The 19,444-nt window shown below is 40.6% G+C and overlaps 1 protein-coding gene across 1 annotated transcript in view; it reads left to right on the top strand.

The window, feature by feature from the left end:
• The window catches only part of fars2 (phenylalanyl-tRNA synthetase 2, mitochondrial), a 118,437-nt gene that overhangs the window by 77,287 nt on the left and 21,706 nt on the right, over positions 1-19,444 (top strand). Inside the window, exons 8-9 of the mRNA XM_084565952.1 lie at positions 3,798-3,958; positions 7,179-7,336. Of these exons, the coding sequence (XP_084422078.1) occupies positions 3,798-3,958; positions 7,179-7,336 (319 nt within the window). The remainder of the gene's footprint in view (positions 1-3,797; positions 3,959-7,178; positions 7,337-19,444) is intronic.

Raw genomic sequence — 19,444 nt, 5'->3', positions numbered from 1 at the left:
AAAATAGAAAAAATAAATACAATAGAAGTGGCCACAGACATTTAGAGAATGAAGGGAAATGACAGGAAAAGCTCATCAAACAGGCAAATTTGTTCAAATAATGCAAGTAGACGAAAATCCTCAACAGTTTCTCTTTAATATTATTTCATCCTGTACTCAGGACAGTACTGTTCCTTCCTGCTTTATCAGTATCTCAACTTTTAAGGCTCAGAATTGTTTCAAGTCTGAGAAAAAAAGCTCACATCTGTATTTTTGTGTCAGAGAAAAAGCAGCACGTGAGCTACTAAATGGGAAACAGATGCCAAAAGGATCTTAAGGTTTTAGGCTTTTAATGAAGAACTCCGTCTGAATCCAGTTAGAGCTGAGAGCATGTATTGATTTCACCTGTTAAATCCTCCTCAGTCATGACAAGGAGGAAGCAGCTCAGAGGGATTTCAAGACTTGTGAAACAAGGGCTCTGCAAAACGGCTTTAAGTCAATATGAGTGTTTCTGGAGGCGTACGCACGCCTTCACAGGCGTTTTCCACTTTCTGTAGTGCTTTTGTAGACTATTATTGGATGCATTAGCAGATCATTTGGTACAGATATTGATATGGATGAATCCTAGATATTTAAGTAATCCTCTCATTTTTCCTTTAGCACCACCAGCAGGTCAGACTTCACTGGTCTCTTAGCCAGTTGAATAACGTTACATCTACTGAACTGAATCTGCACTAGCTTTTATTTGGAAAAAAGCCCAAAATAATAAAACTAAATAAGAGTAGAATATTGTTTTTTATATAGCGTATTGTTCATGTGTCTGATGAGTGACTGATTGTTTTGTTAATTTGAGATCTTTATTTATGAGATGTATTTTTTATGTCCATAGAAGAACCTGAAGAATGTACTGTATTTGTCAATCCAAATTTGGCTGAACAATTGTGTGTGACTTGCAGCCGTAGGGGTCTAAATGTTAAAGTTTGGTGTTGCACAAATAAAATGGGAACATTTTACCAATATAAAAGGGAAACTTTTATCTTCCTTTAACTCTGAGGCTGCTAGCAGGACTCCTATTGTTTCTTGAACAGCTTGTTTAAACTTTAGACTTTGGACTTTGGACTTCTGCGCCTCATACCGAGCATAGAAGTCGTTCAACGTGTCTGGAAGGGCTGCATCACAGTCACAGGCAGGTGAAGTAGTCCTGTAGTTGGTTACAGCCCTCCTGTCACCTGATCTAAAAAAGTGTCTGGACAGCTGCACACGCTTAATCCACGTCTTCTGGTTGGAGCGTGTGGTGATGATCTTGGAGACTGTCACGTCCTCAATACACTACTGACGTAACCAGTCACTGACACACTGTGTACTCCTCCAACTTTGTAATTTCGCCCTCGGTTGCAGCCTCCCTAAACATGTCCCAGTCAGTGTGCTCAAAACAGTCCTGAAGAGCAGGGATAGCTCCTACTAGCCAGATTTCCACCTCCTTCAGAACCCGTTTAGAACGTCTGACAGTCTGTATGATGGAATTAGCATAACAGAGATGTGGCCTGAGTAGCCACTTCCACTTCCCCAGTGAGCTCAATTAACTTCAGAATTAAATCCTAAGTTTCTCTCTCTTTGTTTTTTCTTAAACTGTGCATCACGAGCCTGACATGGGTCACAGACTCAGTGTCTGGAGGGTCTATGCTTCAGAAAGGAAACTGGTTCGTCAAAATTAGTCTTTGTCCCAGAGAGAGACCGCTTCCCTCTCATCTAGGTCCCAGGCTGAAAAAAAGCTTGAAATCCTCGGATTTACCCATAATCCTTTATTCCACTGTGTGTTTGCCCTTTGCTTTGACCTGCCTTGAAGCGGTTAAGGAGTTTTGTTCTGGAATGAGAAATCTACTGTTTGAAAAATATCACTAAGTCTCCAACAAAGTGACTGACAGCACCAAGTAAAGATGGAGAGTGCTTAAACTGACAGTACTGCAGACTCATATTGGTTGTATATTTCTTGTTTAATAGCTTTGTCGGCAGGCATAAAGGCTTCCAGCACAAATATTTTGTCTCCAAACAAATTTTATTGTTCACTTAACCACTGAAACATAATTCTTCCACAGATCTGCTAGAGACATGTATGTGAATTGTAGAGTCTAATATAGCCTATTCTCTAGTCTCACGGTGCCAGAACTTCAGTCTTGTGATGACAATGTCTCAACTCCATACTCATGTTTCAAGCACCGTCCACAAATAAACCAATTCCGTGGTTGTCCATCTCTTTGTAGCTGACAGTTGGTCTCTTGTGTTCCAGCCTCTGGTAGCCTAGGTGACCCTCTAGTGAAACAAGCAGAACATAAAAACATTGTTGGTGCATGGACGATGCTATCTCTTTTTCTATTTGAAAAGAAAATACCATCAGCGTCACCGGGTTCACCTGACGCTCCAAGCCCTCTATCATCATGGTGAATCTGGTGGTAGGAACCAAAGAAACAAAAACCAGGTGGACGGTGTATCCTTTAGGCAAACGGTTTGGGTACTCAGTCAACTGCGTCAGTCACTCCCATTGGTCATCACCTCAAAGTCAAGATTTGTTTAACTTGGTACCTAATATACACCAGTCAGCCACAACACTGAAACCTCTGACTGTAGATATCAAGTAAATAACATTGACCATCTTGTAACAACTCAATGTTCTGCTGGGAAACCTTTGGACCTGGCATTCATGTGGATGTTACTTAGACATGTAGCACCCACCTAGACCAGACCAGGCCCCCCCACCCCATAGCAATGACACTCCTTGATGGCAGCAGCCATCCCCAGTAGGATGCAGACTGACACAGGCACACACACAAAAACAGTTTAGGAACAACTAAAAAACATGAAAAACAGCACAAGGTGTTGACCTGGCCTCCAAATTCACTAGATCCCAAACTGATGATCCACAGAGGCTCCTCCCTTCAACCCATAGGACCCAAAGGCCCCTACTAACAATATTCTGTTACCAGACACCACAGGACACCCTCAGAAGGTCCATGTCCATTCTCTGATGTTTTGGAAGCACAAGGGAGACCTACACTCTATTAGGTCATAATGTTATGCCTGATCAGTGTAAGATAAGTTATTAAGATATATATGATACCTCAGATGCAGTCCTGGAACAACCACTTTTAAAATCAATTTAATACACTGAAATAAACAAATCCAAACTGAAAACCTGCATGCACTGCACTGAATATTATTCCCCCTAATAGTGTGTAAGTGGCCCACAACTCATACTACATGTCGACTCCAGGTTTGCAGTAGCATCTGTGCAGATACATCCGTCTTTGGTGGCTTTTCATGTAAAACTGAACACTATTGTAGGAACCAGGCAGAAGCCCTCGCTGACCAATCAGGATGCAGTTTTATAATTTATTTTAAACTCAGACTACACAAGGCCTGTTTAACACTCAATTATGTTTTTGAACAAAGTTCTGCTGTTTTTTGATTAGATAATTCCCTCACCTGTTTTCTGTCTGACTTGTTTTTACATTAATACATAATTACTGTTAATATCATTGGCTTGTAGACATATTTTTGGTCTCCATCAGCTCCTGAGGGAAATATTTGGCATTTTAAATGCTAAATGTTCCACTAGAAGGGATGGTTTATGATCTGAAAACTGGTGTCTGCCCACAAAAGTGTCTGCCCACAATGGAAATCAAACTTGTTCTCAAGTCTTTTACAAGATGCTGGGTTGAAACACTGACCTTCATCGATCTGCAGTTTGGACGTTTAATTCTATGAATACAATTATTTGTTAGCATAGACACTGATAGTTTGTTGTGTGTTTGTTTTTGCAGCGGGGGCAGGGAACAAGCTGGGCTGGGCGTTCGGTCTGGGCCTAGAGAGACTGGCCATGGTCCTGTATGACATCCCAGACATCCGGCTGTTCTGGAGTCATGACGAACGCTTCCTCAAACAGTTCAAAGTGCAGGACATCAACCAGCATGTCTGCTTCCAGGTACCGACACCAACTCCACAACACAACACGGGGAAATTCACTAAGGTTTTATGTCAAATGATAAAAATCACTTTCAAATGATAGTTTATTTAGAAGGAACAGACTTTTACTATCAGAAGGAGTTCATGCTTGTTTCAAAACAATCCCATCGTCTTTTAGACCTCTTAAGACAGGATTTTCATCAGAACAGTTTGTCTGGCTTTATTTATTGTAACAAGCTGCTCTCATTCTCCTTCCCTTTTCTTCCCCCATGTATTTCATTTATTTATCTGAACATTTACACTACTCTGTCTTCAAACCCATCCATTTCCTTCAAACAACCTCCCATACACCCACCTACTGCGTGTAATAAAATGTCCTCTACACTGTCCAGCAATAATCATTATGGAGCAGAATATATTTTAGATTTTGTTGTCCATTTTTGCTGAGAACGACGATTTGGAGGGAATCTGAGACTAAGTTCTTTTGATGCATCAGTGGAGGTATTTGCTGAATCTCCCAGTCCTTCAGCCTCACTTTTTGCTGGAGGAACTTTTATCCCTGAGGAAGGTTTTTAACAGCGGAAGTCGAACTAGAAGTGTAGTTTGCAGGTTTAGCTCGACATATCAGCCTGGTAACAGCCAGGTTTATTAAAGCTACGTTTTAAAATTGTGACTCTCAACTTGTATGGCAAATTCCTCAACGTGACCAATAGGAGCTTGGTCCTTGGCCCGGTCATGAAAAACTGCAAGTTACGATGGGATTAAGTTACGGCTTCTATAATGACTAGCTCTGACACGTCTTATTAGAGAGATGAGACTTTGTTCTTGGTGTTCTGCCTCCAGCCCATCAATCCAGCCTGTCAGCTGCCTTCCTGAGATATGAATCTCCAGGGTAGGACATTTAGTTTATTTGAGATCAGATCATGACTCGGATTGTCTCATACTGAATATTAAAAGATCGGGACCAAATCGGGGGGCAAGAAAACTTGATAGGGACCTTTCCATACAAAACACAGCAAAGCAGATTATTTTTTTCTGCAAATTTATGACCAACAACAAAACTGTTTGCTAGAACACAGAGTTGAGGGCATGGCAAAACTTTGTTGCAATTGAACTGAATTGCAAACTGAACCAAGGTTAAATGCAACATCGTAACAATATTGAATCAATTGTTCAGGTTATGCATTATGTCAATGGGAGGTCCTCACAAAGATAGAAACATGAGTTTGTGTGTGTGTGTGTTCTAGCCTCTTAACCTCATGTATAAAACATGTTGACAGTGGGGGCTCACATCAGCTGGCACCAGCCACTTTCCCGACCCCACCACCATCATCATCTTCATCATCACCACCTTCATCATCACACACACACACACACACTCGCTGTGGGTTCACTCAGCGGTGACTCTGTCCCGGCCAAAGGAGCTTTTTGTCGACTCTTGTCTTCTGTAATGAAGAAGTTTCAAGGGTGAGGGAGGAGAGGGAGGTGAGGGAGGGAGGGAGAAAATTAATAGAGAGAATATGCGAGGAAAGAAGGAAGGAATACATGAAGGGTTTGAGGAAGTTTGAGGATATTTTAAAAGTTAAAAAAGAAAACAATAAAAGAGAAAAAAGAAAATTATGGAGGGAAACTGGACTGACATTTAATGGGATTTAAAATGGTTCAAGTTTAGGAAAAAGAGGGTAAAAAAAGAAAAATATGTAAGGAGGAAAAAGAAAGAGCGAAAGAGAAAGAAAGAAAAATAAAAAGGAGAAAGAAAGAAGGAGATGATGAAATGAATAAAGACAGAAAGATATGATGAAATAAAGAAAGAAAAGAGATGAACAAAGGAAAGAATGACATAAAGGAAGAAATATGGTGCAAAGAAAGAATGAAAGAAGGGGACGAAAGAAAAAGAAAGGAGAAAGAAAGCTATGATCAAAAGAGAGAGATGGCAGAAAGAAAGAAGAAGAAGAAGATGAAAGACTGGAGATGTTGAAAGGGGTGGTAGAAATAAGAAAGAAAGATGATGAAAAGAAAGACAAGATGAAGGAACAAAAGAAGCAAGAAAGAAGGAACGAGATGAGGATGAAAAGGGAAAGGCTGGAAGAGAAGAGGAGATGAATAGAGAGATGTGGAATAACAGGAAAAAAAACAGAAAGAAACAAAAAGAATGTAATTAAAGGAAGGATGAAGTAGGGGAGGAAGGGAAGAAAAGGGGAATGAAAAGAAAAAAGAGGATGCTGAAACACCTGCAGGCAATGGATTAAAAAAGTGTAAGGCAAGAAAAGGAGTAGGAAAAGGTGGAGGTGTATGGAGGGAGAGGACAGACCCTGCTGTCCCACTGCTGTCCTCCTCTCAGTCAGTTTAACTGATGAACTCGGCTCCTCCTGAGGGACCAGGAGAGCATGGCTCATCTCCTGCCCGGGGTCAGTGCAGCTCTCCTGGGCCGACACTCTCCACTTCTCCCCTAAACACTCACCAGCTCCCACATCCACATGTAATGAACTGTGACCGTCAGTCGGGGGCCCCAACAGGAAGCCAGCATGTCAATGCTGTTTGTCCAGGGAGCTGACCCGTGTCAGCAGTCTACAATAGCGTTGAACCACATTCCTCCATCTGCACCGTGTGGTCAAAAGACAACGAATCTGAGTAATAAAAATGTATAATAAGACCAGTGGAACTTCTTTCCTTCTTTCCTTTCTATCAGTAAAACTAAAACAATGAAGAAATAATAAAAAAAAATGAATTCAAATAAATGAAATGATAAATAAACTAAAATATTATTCTGACTAAAACCAACAGAATTAAATTGAGTCAGGAACAAAAGGAAAACACTTTCTTCTTCTTTGTTGTGTGTTAAAGGTTATTTTAACATAAAGAGCAAGGAATAGAGGCAATCTCTCTCTATCTGTTGCTGCATAAAACACCAAATTTATTCAGTCTTCCTGATAAAGTTTTAATAAATTTTACTCACTGCTGCTACTCTTCCCCTTTTGCCTCACTTAGTTTTTCACGTTCTGTTTTTCCAATAAACCTGCGTTTATATCTTTCATAATTTTCCCACATTAGTTTTGTATCTGCAGCTCATGCACTGACTTGTGTTTCACTCCCAACATCTTTGTTTTTACGTCTTTACAACCTCAGCCAAACAAGACATGTAAAATCTGAAAATGTTGATTGCTAATGTCACAAATAGAAATTGAAGGATCATTTAGGAGAGTTGGATATAATTAATAATAATTGTTGTGTTTTATCAGCCCCTCAGTAAATACCCACCACTCCACAACGACATCTCCTTCTGGCTGCCGGACGGCTCAGAGAGCTTCACTGAGAACGACTTCTACGATCTGGTGCGCTCCATTGGAGGAGATCTGGTGGAGAAAGTCTCACTTACGGACGAGTTCACACACCCAAAGTAGGAAAATGCACACACAAGCTGAGTTTGTATGTCTGTAACACATAAATAAGTCATAGAAATTATTTTTTATCCCATGAGGAAATTATGCCTGCCATAATCCATGTATACACTTGGGCAACTGTGGCCTTGTGGTTAGAGAAACAGGATTAAAACTTCTGTTGAATCGGTCTATGGGCACCAAACTTCTCTCAGTCACATTGCTCAAACAATATCCAATAATCTCGACAATATTTTCTTCATTCATTCATACAAATATGCAAATATTAAGTCATTGGTCCTTGCTAGGAAGAGCTACTATCAACTGGAAAGCTGAGAAGCCAGAAAGAACTACTGTTAGCTGGGAGGCTAGGGAGCCAAGAAGCGCCACTGTTAGCTGGGAGTCTACGAAACATGAATACCTACTATTAGCCTGGAAGCTAGGAAGAATTACTGTTAGCTGAGAGGCTGGGAAGCTAAGGGGAGCCACTATTAGCTGGGAGGCCAGGAAGATGGGAGAAGCTACAATTAGCTGGGAGGTTAGGAATATAGGAAGAGCTATTATTAGCTGGGGGGCCAGGAAGCTAGGAAGAGCGACTGTTAGCTTGGAGGCTTAGACTAGGAAAAGCTGGGAAGCTAGGACAGGGTATTAATAGGAAGCTAGCCCATCCTATTTGCTGTGAAGCTAAGCTACGAGGAGCTGCTTTTAGCTGGGATGCTAAGAAGCCAGGAGGGGCTACTGTTACCTGAGATGCCAGGAAGCTAGGAAGCTACGAATAGCCACTGTTAGCTGGAATGCTAGGTAGCTAGGAGGAGCTACTGTTACTTGAGATGCCTGGAAGCTAGGAAGCTAGGAATAGCCACTGTTAACCGGAATGCTAAGTAGCTAGGAGGAGCTACTGTTAGCAGGGAGTCTAGGAAGCTAGAAAGAGCTCCTATTAGCTGGGAGGCTAGGAAGCTAAGGAGTGCTAATATTAGCTGGGAGGATAAGAAGCTAAAAGGAGCTACAAACAGTCTTGTAGAGCTGGCCTCTCCTGAATCACTCTGATCAGCTGGTCTACACTTGTTGAAAATATTGTCTCTGAGCTCAAACTAATGAGATAGAAAGAATGAAAGGAACTTAAAAAAGACAGAACAGAAAGGCTACTGATGGCAGAGTCATCAGTTTTAATTAAAACACACACACTCCTAATTGTACGGTAAAAACTGCCTAAATGACAACACACGCACACACACACACACAAGCTACTGTCCTTGGCGTACACCTCTGAGCCTGCAGTGCCTGCTGTTGACATCTCATTTTTTAGGAAGTAAGTGTGTGTAGAGGGCAGCAGTGGGAGGTTGGTACCTTATGGCTGAGGACTCCTTTTTCAGATCACCCTGACACACACACACACACGCTAATGCAAGATTGTGTGTGTGTGTGTGCAGTGAGGGCCCTGCAGTGCGTAAAAATGTCCGACACTATTCATCTTTCAGGATTTTAATGTCTTTTAAATAGCGACCTTTTCCCCGCTGAGCTTGCACACACACATATACGCACACACACAGTTGAATGGCTACCTTTGTGAGGACATTAATTGACATAACTCATTCCCTAACACTAACCATAATGTAGCTGTAACCTTTACCCCCAAACCAACTTTGAACAAGTTGTTTTGGTAAAAATTTATTTGTTGAATGATGCTTCAAGTACCTGCAAGGTTATGTGTGGTTCTCTCTTTAATTACATTTTACATGAATACAGTGACGTTCAAAATTATCTACATTTTTGCATAAAAATGATTCAAAACATGAGTGGATTTCCTGTAGACTAAGAGAACCCATTCAAAGAAATTAAACTGAAAATTTGTACTTGCATATTTGTTAATTCAGGAAAATGAATCACTTGTTCATATATGTGAGGAGGTAAGTGAACCCTAGTTTTCAGTATCTGCTGTGACACCCTTATGCAGCACGACTCAGTTTCCAGTAACTGCTGATTAGTTGTCTACAGCGGCTTCAGGTCAGCCTGAGCCTCAGTTTTAACACCTTAACTGTTTGCATTTGGGAAAATTATGCACTCCGCAGTTTAAGGCTGGGTATTGCTACTAATTTCTCGTTTGATTCAATATCAATTAATTTCAGTTTCAAAACTATTTTATTTCTAACTAAAACAAATGTTGTCCAGCTCTTCTCTGTCATACTTTTTAAATCCATCAGCTTTCAGCTCTGATGGTGGTTTCAGAGTTGCAGCTTGTTCTGGTTCTCCCTCACACGTCAGCTAATGTCTTTGCAGTGAGACTTCTCATGAAACGATGCAGGAAATGGCGTATATTAAAAAAAATTTATCCGATGATTTAGTGAATGAATATCAGATCTTTCATATCAGGATAGATTTAAATCGGAAAATTGATTTTTTTTTTTTTATAACCAAGATCCACTCCAAAGTAGCTATTAACAGCTTCCGTATACATGTATGAGAAAAAAAGGTAAAACGTATTCACCTCCTGTTGTTTATTTATTTATTTTTTGTGCCATAAATACGGTATTTGGGGGACTATTTTCAGCTGCAGATTCATCCACATTTAGTGCTCTGGTTGAGTATTTGTGGCATCAAAACCGGAGTGTGTGGTCAGCCGCTGTAACAGTGTGGATCACTGATGCGTTTGAATCAGTCAATATATACTTAAAAAATAGAAATACCTTCTACAGTGAAGGCTTTTATTTTGAAGTAGTCAGAGGTACAGCTTGTGTTTTGGACATAAGAAAGACAACGCGTGTGGAGTCACGAGTGTGTGTGAAGCTAGAGAGATGGAGACGGAGGAAAAAGGTGCAATGCAGATATTTTATGCGCCACTAATCTAAGAACTGATAACTGTAATTAACTCAGTGTAGAGCAAGCCCTCCCTCCGTCATTATCATTAGGCTGCAATTCAGAGTGAGTCATGAAGTCTGTCAGAGACATCATCAACACAGAAAATTAAAAATAATATGGGGGAGATAGACAGGGGAGAAACAAGGTGCAATGCAGGTATTTTGTGCAGCACTAATATACGACGTGTAAATTAACTTTAAGTACAACTGCACATGATTAAGACTCTGTGTCAGGGTTTAATTTAAGAATCCCTGGTCTCAGCATACATGATAAATATCAGATACAGTGCAGCCTAAAAGTTTTTGTGCCCCTCTGAAACTACATAAATGCTAGTATCCTGGTTACTGGATGTATCCAGTTACACATTTTGTCCTCAAAGTTGTTGTTAGAAGATGGGAAATTGTTAAACTGGAAGGTTTTGAGAGACTTACTGGGATGTCTAGAAGACTGGGTCAGAGTATCTCCAGAACTGCAGCTCTTGTGGGGTGTTACTGGTCTGCAGTGGTCTGTACCTACTGTAACAACAATCCAAGAAAGGAGAATAACCAGAGATAGGGTCATGAAGAGGAGGAAGCCAAAGAAGGAGGAAGGTGGTCCAAGGAAGGAAAACGTTGATGCTGGTCCTGATTGAAAGGAGTCAGAACACACAGTAGACCAGTAGTTTGTTTTGTATACAACTGTGTAGTTGCAGACCATTCAGGGTGTCCATGCTGACCCCTGTCCAGCAACAGAACTGGATTACGGAGACATGGAAGAAGGTGGTCTGGTCTGATGGATCATGTTTTACCTGGGGAACACATGGAACCAGGCTGCATTATCTCCCTGTAGTTAATTGTTTTGATACGTTTGACGTCTTTTTACATTCAGTAATCTACACTAAACACCAGTTATTCTGCAATTCTTTGCCAGCTTTGCCATGTGCTGCATGCGTTTCATTACTTTTGTGTATTTTTTTAAACAACTTTGGACAAATATTAATTAAATTGTCTTTGTGTCCTCTGAGGCATGCAGCAGCAGCATTGGTGATATTACAGGAACAAAATGGTTCCAGTTGTGGTCAGAAAAATAACTTCCTGTTTAGGTTGTAAAACTAGAGAGGACAAGTAAATGTTTGGATGAGAAGGTTATTAAAGAGACACAGCTCTGATCAGGTTTGTTTAGGGACTTAATGATCTTCTACTCTTTTGTCAGGGAAGTTTCTAAAAGACAAACTGAAGACATTTGCACCCGGTTGACTCGTTCACCTTATACACAACACCATCGCTCTCTCTTTAATCTGTTTGCTGTGATAGATTGCTGCTTTGCATCTGCTGTCATTAGTCAGCATATTAAATTTTGCTAACGGCTCTTAGTCGGTCCAAAAAACTGATGAGGAAGAACGTTCAGAAACCTAAACCAGCGGTCAGAGTGCCGCTGTCTCCGTCCGAATCAACCAATCAGCTTTTAATAACTGCTCGTATTGACTGATGCTCGTCTGTTGCTCTGATTTACAATAAAGGTTTCTGACTCTGAGCTGAGAGAGGCTCGACAAGTCTGTCCCCAGAGCCTCTTTACCTTTACTGGATTTATTTTTACAAGAGGAGCAGACATTGATCAGGACCAGCGTGAACCCACCTAAACACACATTACACACCGTTTTAGGGCCACATAAATGTTAGAGGTCCATTTGAGAGGTAAAAGAAACAGACAGAGGGTATAAACTTTATGTATGAGCATGACTATAATATGAAAATCCCTTTTATAATCACTGGTGGCACACAAGTGAACAAAGATAGGGGAGGACAAGTGACAGAAAGTATTGGAAATATCAAGAAGAACAACATTAGCTCAAGACAATAAATACACTCACTAACCAGTTCATGAGGTACACTAGTTCAGAATTAGTTTCGAATAACTGACGGAACTGTTAATTCAACTGTGTTTTCATTTTGGAGGTTGTGGTTTGTAGATGTTGTTCTGACACATGTTCCTATTATTTTTACATTGTAGTCAGTGGATTAGCCAAACAGGAACACTTTTAATTCAATCCAATTTTTCATCCAGTTAAATGACCACCTTTTGTCCAAATAACAAAACAAAGGACATACGACAAAACTCTTCTCAAATGACTCTTACTCTGTTCAGGAAAACGAGCTAATATTTCATATCTGGATATTTGATTGACATCATTATAGTTACTGTTAACATCAGCACATACAAAATTGAAGGCATTGTATCAAAACAACAATTACAAATCATATTATTTATTATTATTATACACTGCCTGGCCAAAAAAAAAAGTCACCACCTGGATTTAACTAAGCAAATAGGTATGAGCCTCCTATTGGATAATTACTGCATTGGTAAGTATTTTTAAGATGGCAACAAGTTATTTAACCCCAACTGATGAAGAGTCAAATCACTGGCATGCATCAAGCAGAGAAAACATCTAAGGAGATTGTAGAAACTACTAAAATTGTGTTAAGAACTGTCCAACGCATTATTAAAAACTGGAAGGATAGTAGGGAGCCATCGTCTTTGAGGACGAAATGTAGTTTGAAAAAAAATCCTGATTGATCGTGATCAGCGATCACTCAAACGTTTGGTGAAATCAAATCAAAGAAAAACAACAGTAGAACTCAGGGCTATGTTTAATAGTAAAAGTAAGAGCAGAGCAGCAGAGGGACACACAGCAGTTAACATGCTACACAGTAACAGCACAGAATTGAATGACTAGTAGTAGATAAGAAGTTAGAGGAGAAGAGCTCTGTGCTGGAGAAGAGAAAGTGGAGGGTGTGAGAGAGAGAAGAGAGAAGAGGACATGTGCTCAGTGCATCGTCCCAGCAGCCTAGGCCTTCATCTGGCTCAAATTGTGAAAGAGTGGTTCAGGGAGCATGAGACATCATTTTCACACATGGATTGACCACCACAGAGTCCAGACGTTAACCCCATTGAGAATCTTTGGGATGTACTGGAGAAGGCTTTGCGCAGTGGTCAGACTCTCCCATCATCAATACAAGATCTTGGTGAAAAATGAATGCAACACTGGATGGAAATAAATCTGGTGACATTGCAGAAGCTTATTGAAACACAGCGAATGCGTGCTGTAATCAAAGCTGAAGGCGGTCCAACGAAACAGTAGAGTGGGTGACCTTTTTTTTTGGTGGTAACCTTTTTTTTTTTGACCAGGCAGTGTATACATGTATGGGCATTATTTATTCCTCGACCCATTCCTTACCTCCTCCCCCAACTTTCACCAAAAGTGGATGAAGTGGCTTCATATTTTCTGCAAAAGTTCCTGTTTACCTTTCTATGTGTAGTAATTCTTTAATCCAACTGATCCATGCTAATGTAATAAGACATACATTTAAAGACATTTAAAACATTTGCCTTGCACAAACTGTGCTTATCGGGATATAAACCTAGGACAAAGTATAAAGTATGTAGTCAGTGTGTTTAATTCAATCCAATTTAACGGCACTACAAACTCCATCCTCCAAAATGATCATCCAGTTGAATTAACACAATTCTGACGCTGTTCCATCATCTACTGAACATTAGGACTGTCACGAAGGTAGAAGAATGCATTCACTAGTGTACCTAGTGATCTTAGGTGTATATACTAGAATTTTCTACATTTCTGCTTACCTAATTACATCAGCACATTTTTTCGTAAGTCATGAAAGTAGACAAAAAGAACCCAATCAAACAAATGAAACACACATTTCTGTGTGTTTGTTTGCTATTGTTTTTTATTTATTCATAAGTTAAAATCAGCCAATATTACTTATCCATGAGCTGCAAAAGTAAGTGTACCTCTAGGATTGTAAGCCACCTCAAAGGTATGTTATATTGGCTCATTTTCCTGACAAGTATAATATTTCTCTTCCATTTCTTTGATTGGGTTCTCTTTGTCTACTTTCAGGACTTCTTCCATGAAGAATTGTTTTTAATATGTCTAGTTTTGGTGAACCATTTCAAAAGTAGACACCAGGAGGAATTCAGAGACATGCTGAATGTGGGGTTTTTGTTTAATGGATTAAAAATAGCCTGACCGATAAATTCACACCTTTGCTACTGCTTCTATTGGTTTTACTGCTGATCATCTGCAAATGCAGAGAGCAGTATACAGAGGTAAGCAGAGAAAACTATTTTAATACTGCCACACAGCAGCACACCTACCTGTCAGCCAGACTCGATCTCCCCCTCTCTACCCTCTCTCTTTTCTCTCGGGGGAGCCGTGAATGAGGAGGGCTCTGTCAGCGTGATTGACAGCTCTGTCGGCTTATCAGATTAGTCGTGCCCTGGTCGTGGCTGACAGTATTACCAACCAATAAATGCAGATTTGTGGGGAATCATGGCGAGCCATCAGCTTTGATTTGCTACTACATGAGATGTTTATGGAGCAGGAGAGAAGGGGAGAGACCATCAGGAAAGGGGGAGAGAGGGAGGGAGAGGCACTTTGTTCTCTTTCTTTCTCCTCCCTTATTCGATTAACTTTAGAAGTACTTTGGAAGAGAAATATATCTGAGAGGCTTCTGTTTCCGGCAGCTTTAGTGGGTTTTAGATCAATTTACAGCCATAATGCACATTATGGTTCGTTCGGAGAGGAGACACACATCAATGCACATCAACACGCATCCACACTCCGGCTTCAGCACTTAACAGATCGGCCAGCACTGTGCAAAAGCCTTAGTCACAAATAAGCAGAGCGAGGATGTTTTCAACAAAGATGCACCGAGATTCAGTCTTCATGTCGTCAGACAGAGATCAGATCAGATCAGATCAGAGCAGACATATGCATTGTGTCCCAGGATGTACCACCTTCAGATGGAACTGATGAGCTGGTGATTACACCAAGGGAAGACATGCACACGAAATGGTTGGCATTTAATTGGTGACATCAGCTGTAACTGGGGGGGATCACCGCTGCTTGGAAACTGTTGGCACCTTGAAGCCACAGAGGTTAACAGTTAGCAAGCGAACAACCAGGTAACCTAATGTAGAAAATGTAAAGACATGATGAAATGATGAGGCTGTTGGGAATATCAGCATTTTCCTCAGACACATTTTAACATTACAACAAACATTACAGCACAGCAACATCTTGTTGTGGGAGCCTGGGGTTGAAACTAGTTATGTTGTATCTACCTATTTGTTTTTGTTGTTGTTTATTAGTTCTCCAATACAGAAGAAGAAATATGCTAAAAATGGGAACAAAAGTACATTCAGTCCATGCTAATTCTAATGCTAGGTGAGTAAGTTCAGGAAATTACATTCAATAGATATACATTTCATTAGCCTCAAAATAGTCCAGAATAACTGTAATCTTAGAAACCATGCACAAAGATGGAGGCAGCTGCAGTGTTAGAGCAATTAGAAGTTAAATTTACATTGGTAAGATTAAGTCAGAATTAAAAATACAAAAAATTACTATAACAGTCGAACTCAAATCCACAAATGAACTCTTCTTTCCACAGTTCTGGTGGAAGTTGTCTTTAAACATTGTACTTGGGTTTTTCGTGAGTTGAAAACATTGAGCTAAAACAGACGTGAATCTGCTGTTTAACCAGGACGACTGAAAAAAAGCTGTAGTTTGGGTGCAGGGTGGTCTTTCCGCTCATTCTCTTTCTGTTCGGCCTTCTCTTCCTCTACCTGTCTTCCTGTCATCACTTTATCCTCCTCCTCCTCTTCCTCCCCCCTCATCCCACCGTCTGCAGGCTCAGCAGGAGACAGAGAGGCAGCCACCCACCACAACTCAATGAATGATTTAACAGAGAGAGAAAGACTAACCCTCACTTCCAAAAAAGATGAAGGGGGAAAAGAGAGTGACGACTCGGAGGGAGGAAACAGATGACAAAAGAGAAGACAGGGCCATTGGTAGAGAGAGCATTGTTACCTGCGAGAGAGAAAGTTGCCATTTTCCGGCGTGCAGGTTGCAGCGTGTTATTCAGTTGAATAATGTATGATTGTTTTCTGTTCCCACAACCAATCAGGCTGTTGGAGAGATACAAGGATGTAACCACCATCATTCCTTTTATCATCATTCGACCTCAGCAGGATGCATTAAGTGGTCAGTCAGGATACTTAGGTTGATTCAGCCTCTTTCCCTATCATTCTGTTGTGGTCTACAATTATTAGAACAATAGCTGGTACCAAAAAGTCTTGACAGTCCTGATATTTGTGCTCTTTTGGTAATGCTTACATATTCCACAGTCCTAGAAACTCCTTAACTGTTTGGTAATTATAACAAAAAGACGGACACAGAGCTCTAACTTCTGTATCTGAAAAATGCAACTAATACAGGAAGGGCCAAAAGCTGCAGTGCCTTTGATGTCTGCTAGAGGCTCCAAAAGGTTTGGTCTCTGTAGCTAATTTCTCCAGTCTCTCATAATGATTTTTTTTTTAGCACTCACGTGTCTAAATTATATCAAGGCTTAAAGTGATGCAGAATTAAATAGTGTGTTTGAGCGTTGGGTGGATGTTCTCGCAGTTTGCTAGCTGCTTTTGGGCTCAGCTCCACTCACACACCACCTCTTTGGCCATTTTTGAATTAGCCAATATGGGTTTAACCACCTTTATATCCAGTCAGTATTGGGCCAGGGCCTACAGTTGTAAGCCTACATGTGTAAACTACAAATTGTAATCCACAAAATTGCCCAAAATTGTGGATAACCATGTAAAAGCAGAAGTTTAGAATGGCTTCAAAGTGGCAGCCAATTTAGTTAAACAGTTGTAATGTTGTAATTTAGCTCATGTAATGAACCAACGAGTAAATCGTTGGAAAAAAGGCACTTCAGAACTTTTTGCGGGGCCACTTACACAAAATGTGCACAGATACTGGACAAAAATATTCTTTTATCAATCAGATCTCTGAAATTCCGCAGATCAGAAACATGCAACTCCACAGATCAGAAACATGCAGCTCCACTGATCAGAAACACGCAGCTCCACTGATCAGAAGCATGCAGCTCCACAGATCAGAAACATGCTCTGTAGATCAGAAACAAGCTGCTCCACAGATCATAAACATACTTACAGAAAGTTAAGGGGGATACGAGAGGAGATACAGTGCCACAGAGTTACTACTATGTGCAGTGTTTTCCCTGTACTTCCTGTGTAGTAGTTGTGCATTCACTCAATGAACCTGCTTCGTGCTTTGAAGCTCATTCCTCAATTAATCTTTGCGATCAGGACTAAATTAAAAGAAACTGCGACCACAACGTTTGTTTTCTCGCTGCCAATAGTGATAATGAACTGTGTGTAAACCACACACACAAATGCAGTGTGTTTTGTCATGTCTCTTGAGAGTTTCAACCTCCCTGTTTTCTAAGTGGGATCTAGATTTCACTTTATCTCGCTTTTCTCTAAATGTCAACATCATCCTATTCACCTTTTCAAAATGTCACCTCCTCCTCTCTCCTCCCTGTTTTCCTGTCTTCTCAATTTTTTTTCATTATGTCCACCCCTGCCTCCCCTCCTCCTCCTCCCATCTAGGTTACCTTGCAATGTTAGCATATAAGGGTACTGCACCACTATCTCCCTTGAGCGTCCTAATATTGTGTGTGTTACGTATTGGTGCGTGTGTGCTGCTAACTGCACAGAGTGTGTTTGTGTGTGTGTACAGTTAGTTTATGGCTGTGTGTGTGTAGCAGTAATGTTTTATGGCCATTAGAGAGCTGGTGTATCAACAACAGACCAGATTTATATCAGCCAGCTCACCGGCTGCCACAGCCCCAAGGGCCTCTGGGTAATCTGGGTGTAATTGAGCATAGAGGTTACGCCGGCAAACACACACACACACACACACACAATATACACATGGCTTCACTCTCACTAAGATGATAAACACATCAGGGAATTAAAAAAAAATCAAATGCCACCACACAAACGTACACACTAACTGTTTCTGAACATTCCAGATGCACATGCACATAACTGTGTTGTTTATAAAAGACAAGCACAAAATATAGTACACAATACACATCTGACACGAATGAACAGAAGACAACAAGAACAAAGTAAGGCAAATTCTTCTGTCAGATTATTCTTATAAATTGTGGGAAAGTCATATCATTGAGATCATTTCGTTTTCATAAGAGAGAGAGAGAGAGAGCCAGTGTTACAGTGCCATCTAAAGAGTGTTGCATTATGGGTTGTTTGTTGCATTAATTTTCCTAGTTGCCAGCAAGGAAGTCTCTCAGAAGTCCGTCTTCCACTTCCCCCTGACACGGAAGATTATATAGATTATATATATTATATAGAAGATTTTTATAGTTATAAGAAACATGCAGCTCCTCAAATCAGAAACATCCTCCACTGATCAGACACATGTGGCCTCCACAGTTTAGAAAACTGCAACTGTAGACATTTCATCTTTGTTCATCGTACTTCCGCGCAGTGATACTGTGACGGATTGAGCACTGATACAGTCCAGATCTCGTTGAGTGCTGTCTCCGTTTCATATTGTGTGCAAAACACATACATTCAGCAAGAGAAGTCTCCTCTGCCTCCTCTGCTGTCTTCATGGTACCGATTTCAAAACTTGCTTTGCTACAGTTAACAACAACAGCCTCTGAGCAAGCAGATGTGGATGAACAAGGCATGCCTGTGCGGTTCTTTTGGTGAATGCTGCGTGAACCATATTTGCAACATTGATTTAGAAATAGACGTTGCTTTTTGGTGACTGGAGGAGGGAGCTTTTAGATTCTTAGAAATTCCTTACTCTTAGCAACTTTGATTTAAGAAAAAAAAAGTGTCTACAGTTGACCACATGTTCCTACAAGTGAATAAATAAATGAATGTTGAGTAAAACAGAGTTTAGAGGGTCTGTGTAGTGCAGAAATGAAGCAGAGAGAAAGAATTACAGCTGTCACAGATGATGAGCTCAAAAAGACAGAGTGGAAAGTGTTAACTGTCAGGAAAAGTGATTCAGAAGAGAGTGAGAGACAAGATGTTATTTCATGTTTCACTTTTATGAGAAAAAGTAGCCTTCAGCGAGGAGGACTTTGTTCTTTCAGGATAAATGGGATCACCAGAGGACGTGCGTATCAATATATAAATACTGAAGAGATCAATTTCTGGCCCTGAAAATTATTAAGTTTTTACTTCCAGGGCAAAATGAGTTTGTCGCCTTGTGTTTCAGTGTTCTTTCTTTCTGCATTTGGTCGCTGTGAACCAGCAGGAAACCAGATCTCCGTGGCCTGACTCTCACCTCATTTCTCTGTGATTTATTTTTACGGTCTGACGTGGAGTTTCGAGCCGAGGCTGCTGCAGCTGACATACATATGGCC

Source organism: Chelon labrosus (genome assembly GCF_963514085.1).
Source record: "Chelon labrosus genome assembly, chromosome: 18".
NCBI lineage: Eukaryota > Metazoa > Chordata > Actinopteri > Mugiliformes > Mugilidae > Chelon > Chelon labrosus.
The sequence above is the reverse complement of the archived record's forward strand: the minus strand, read 5'-3'. Positions and strand labels throughout refer to the sequence as shown.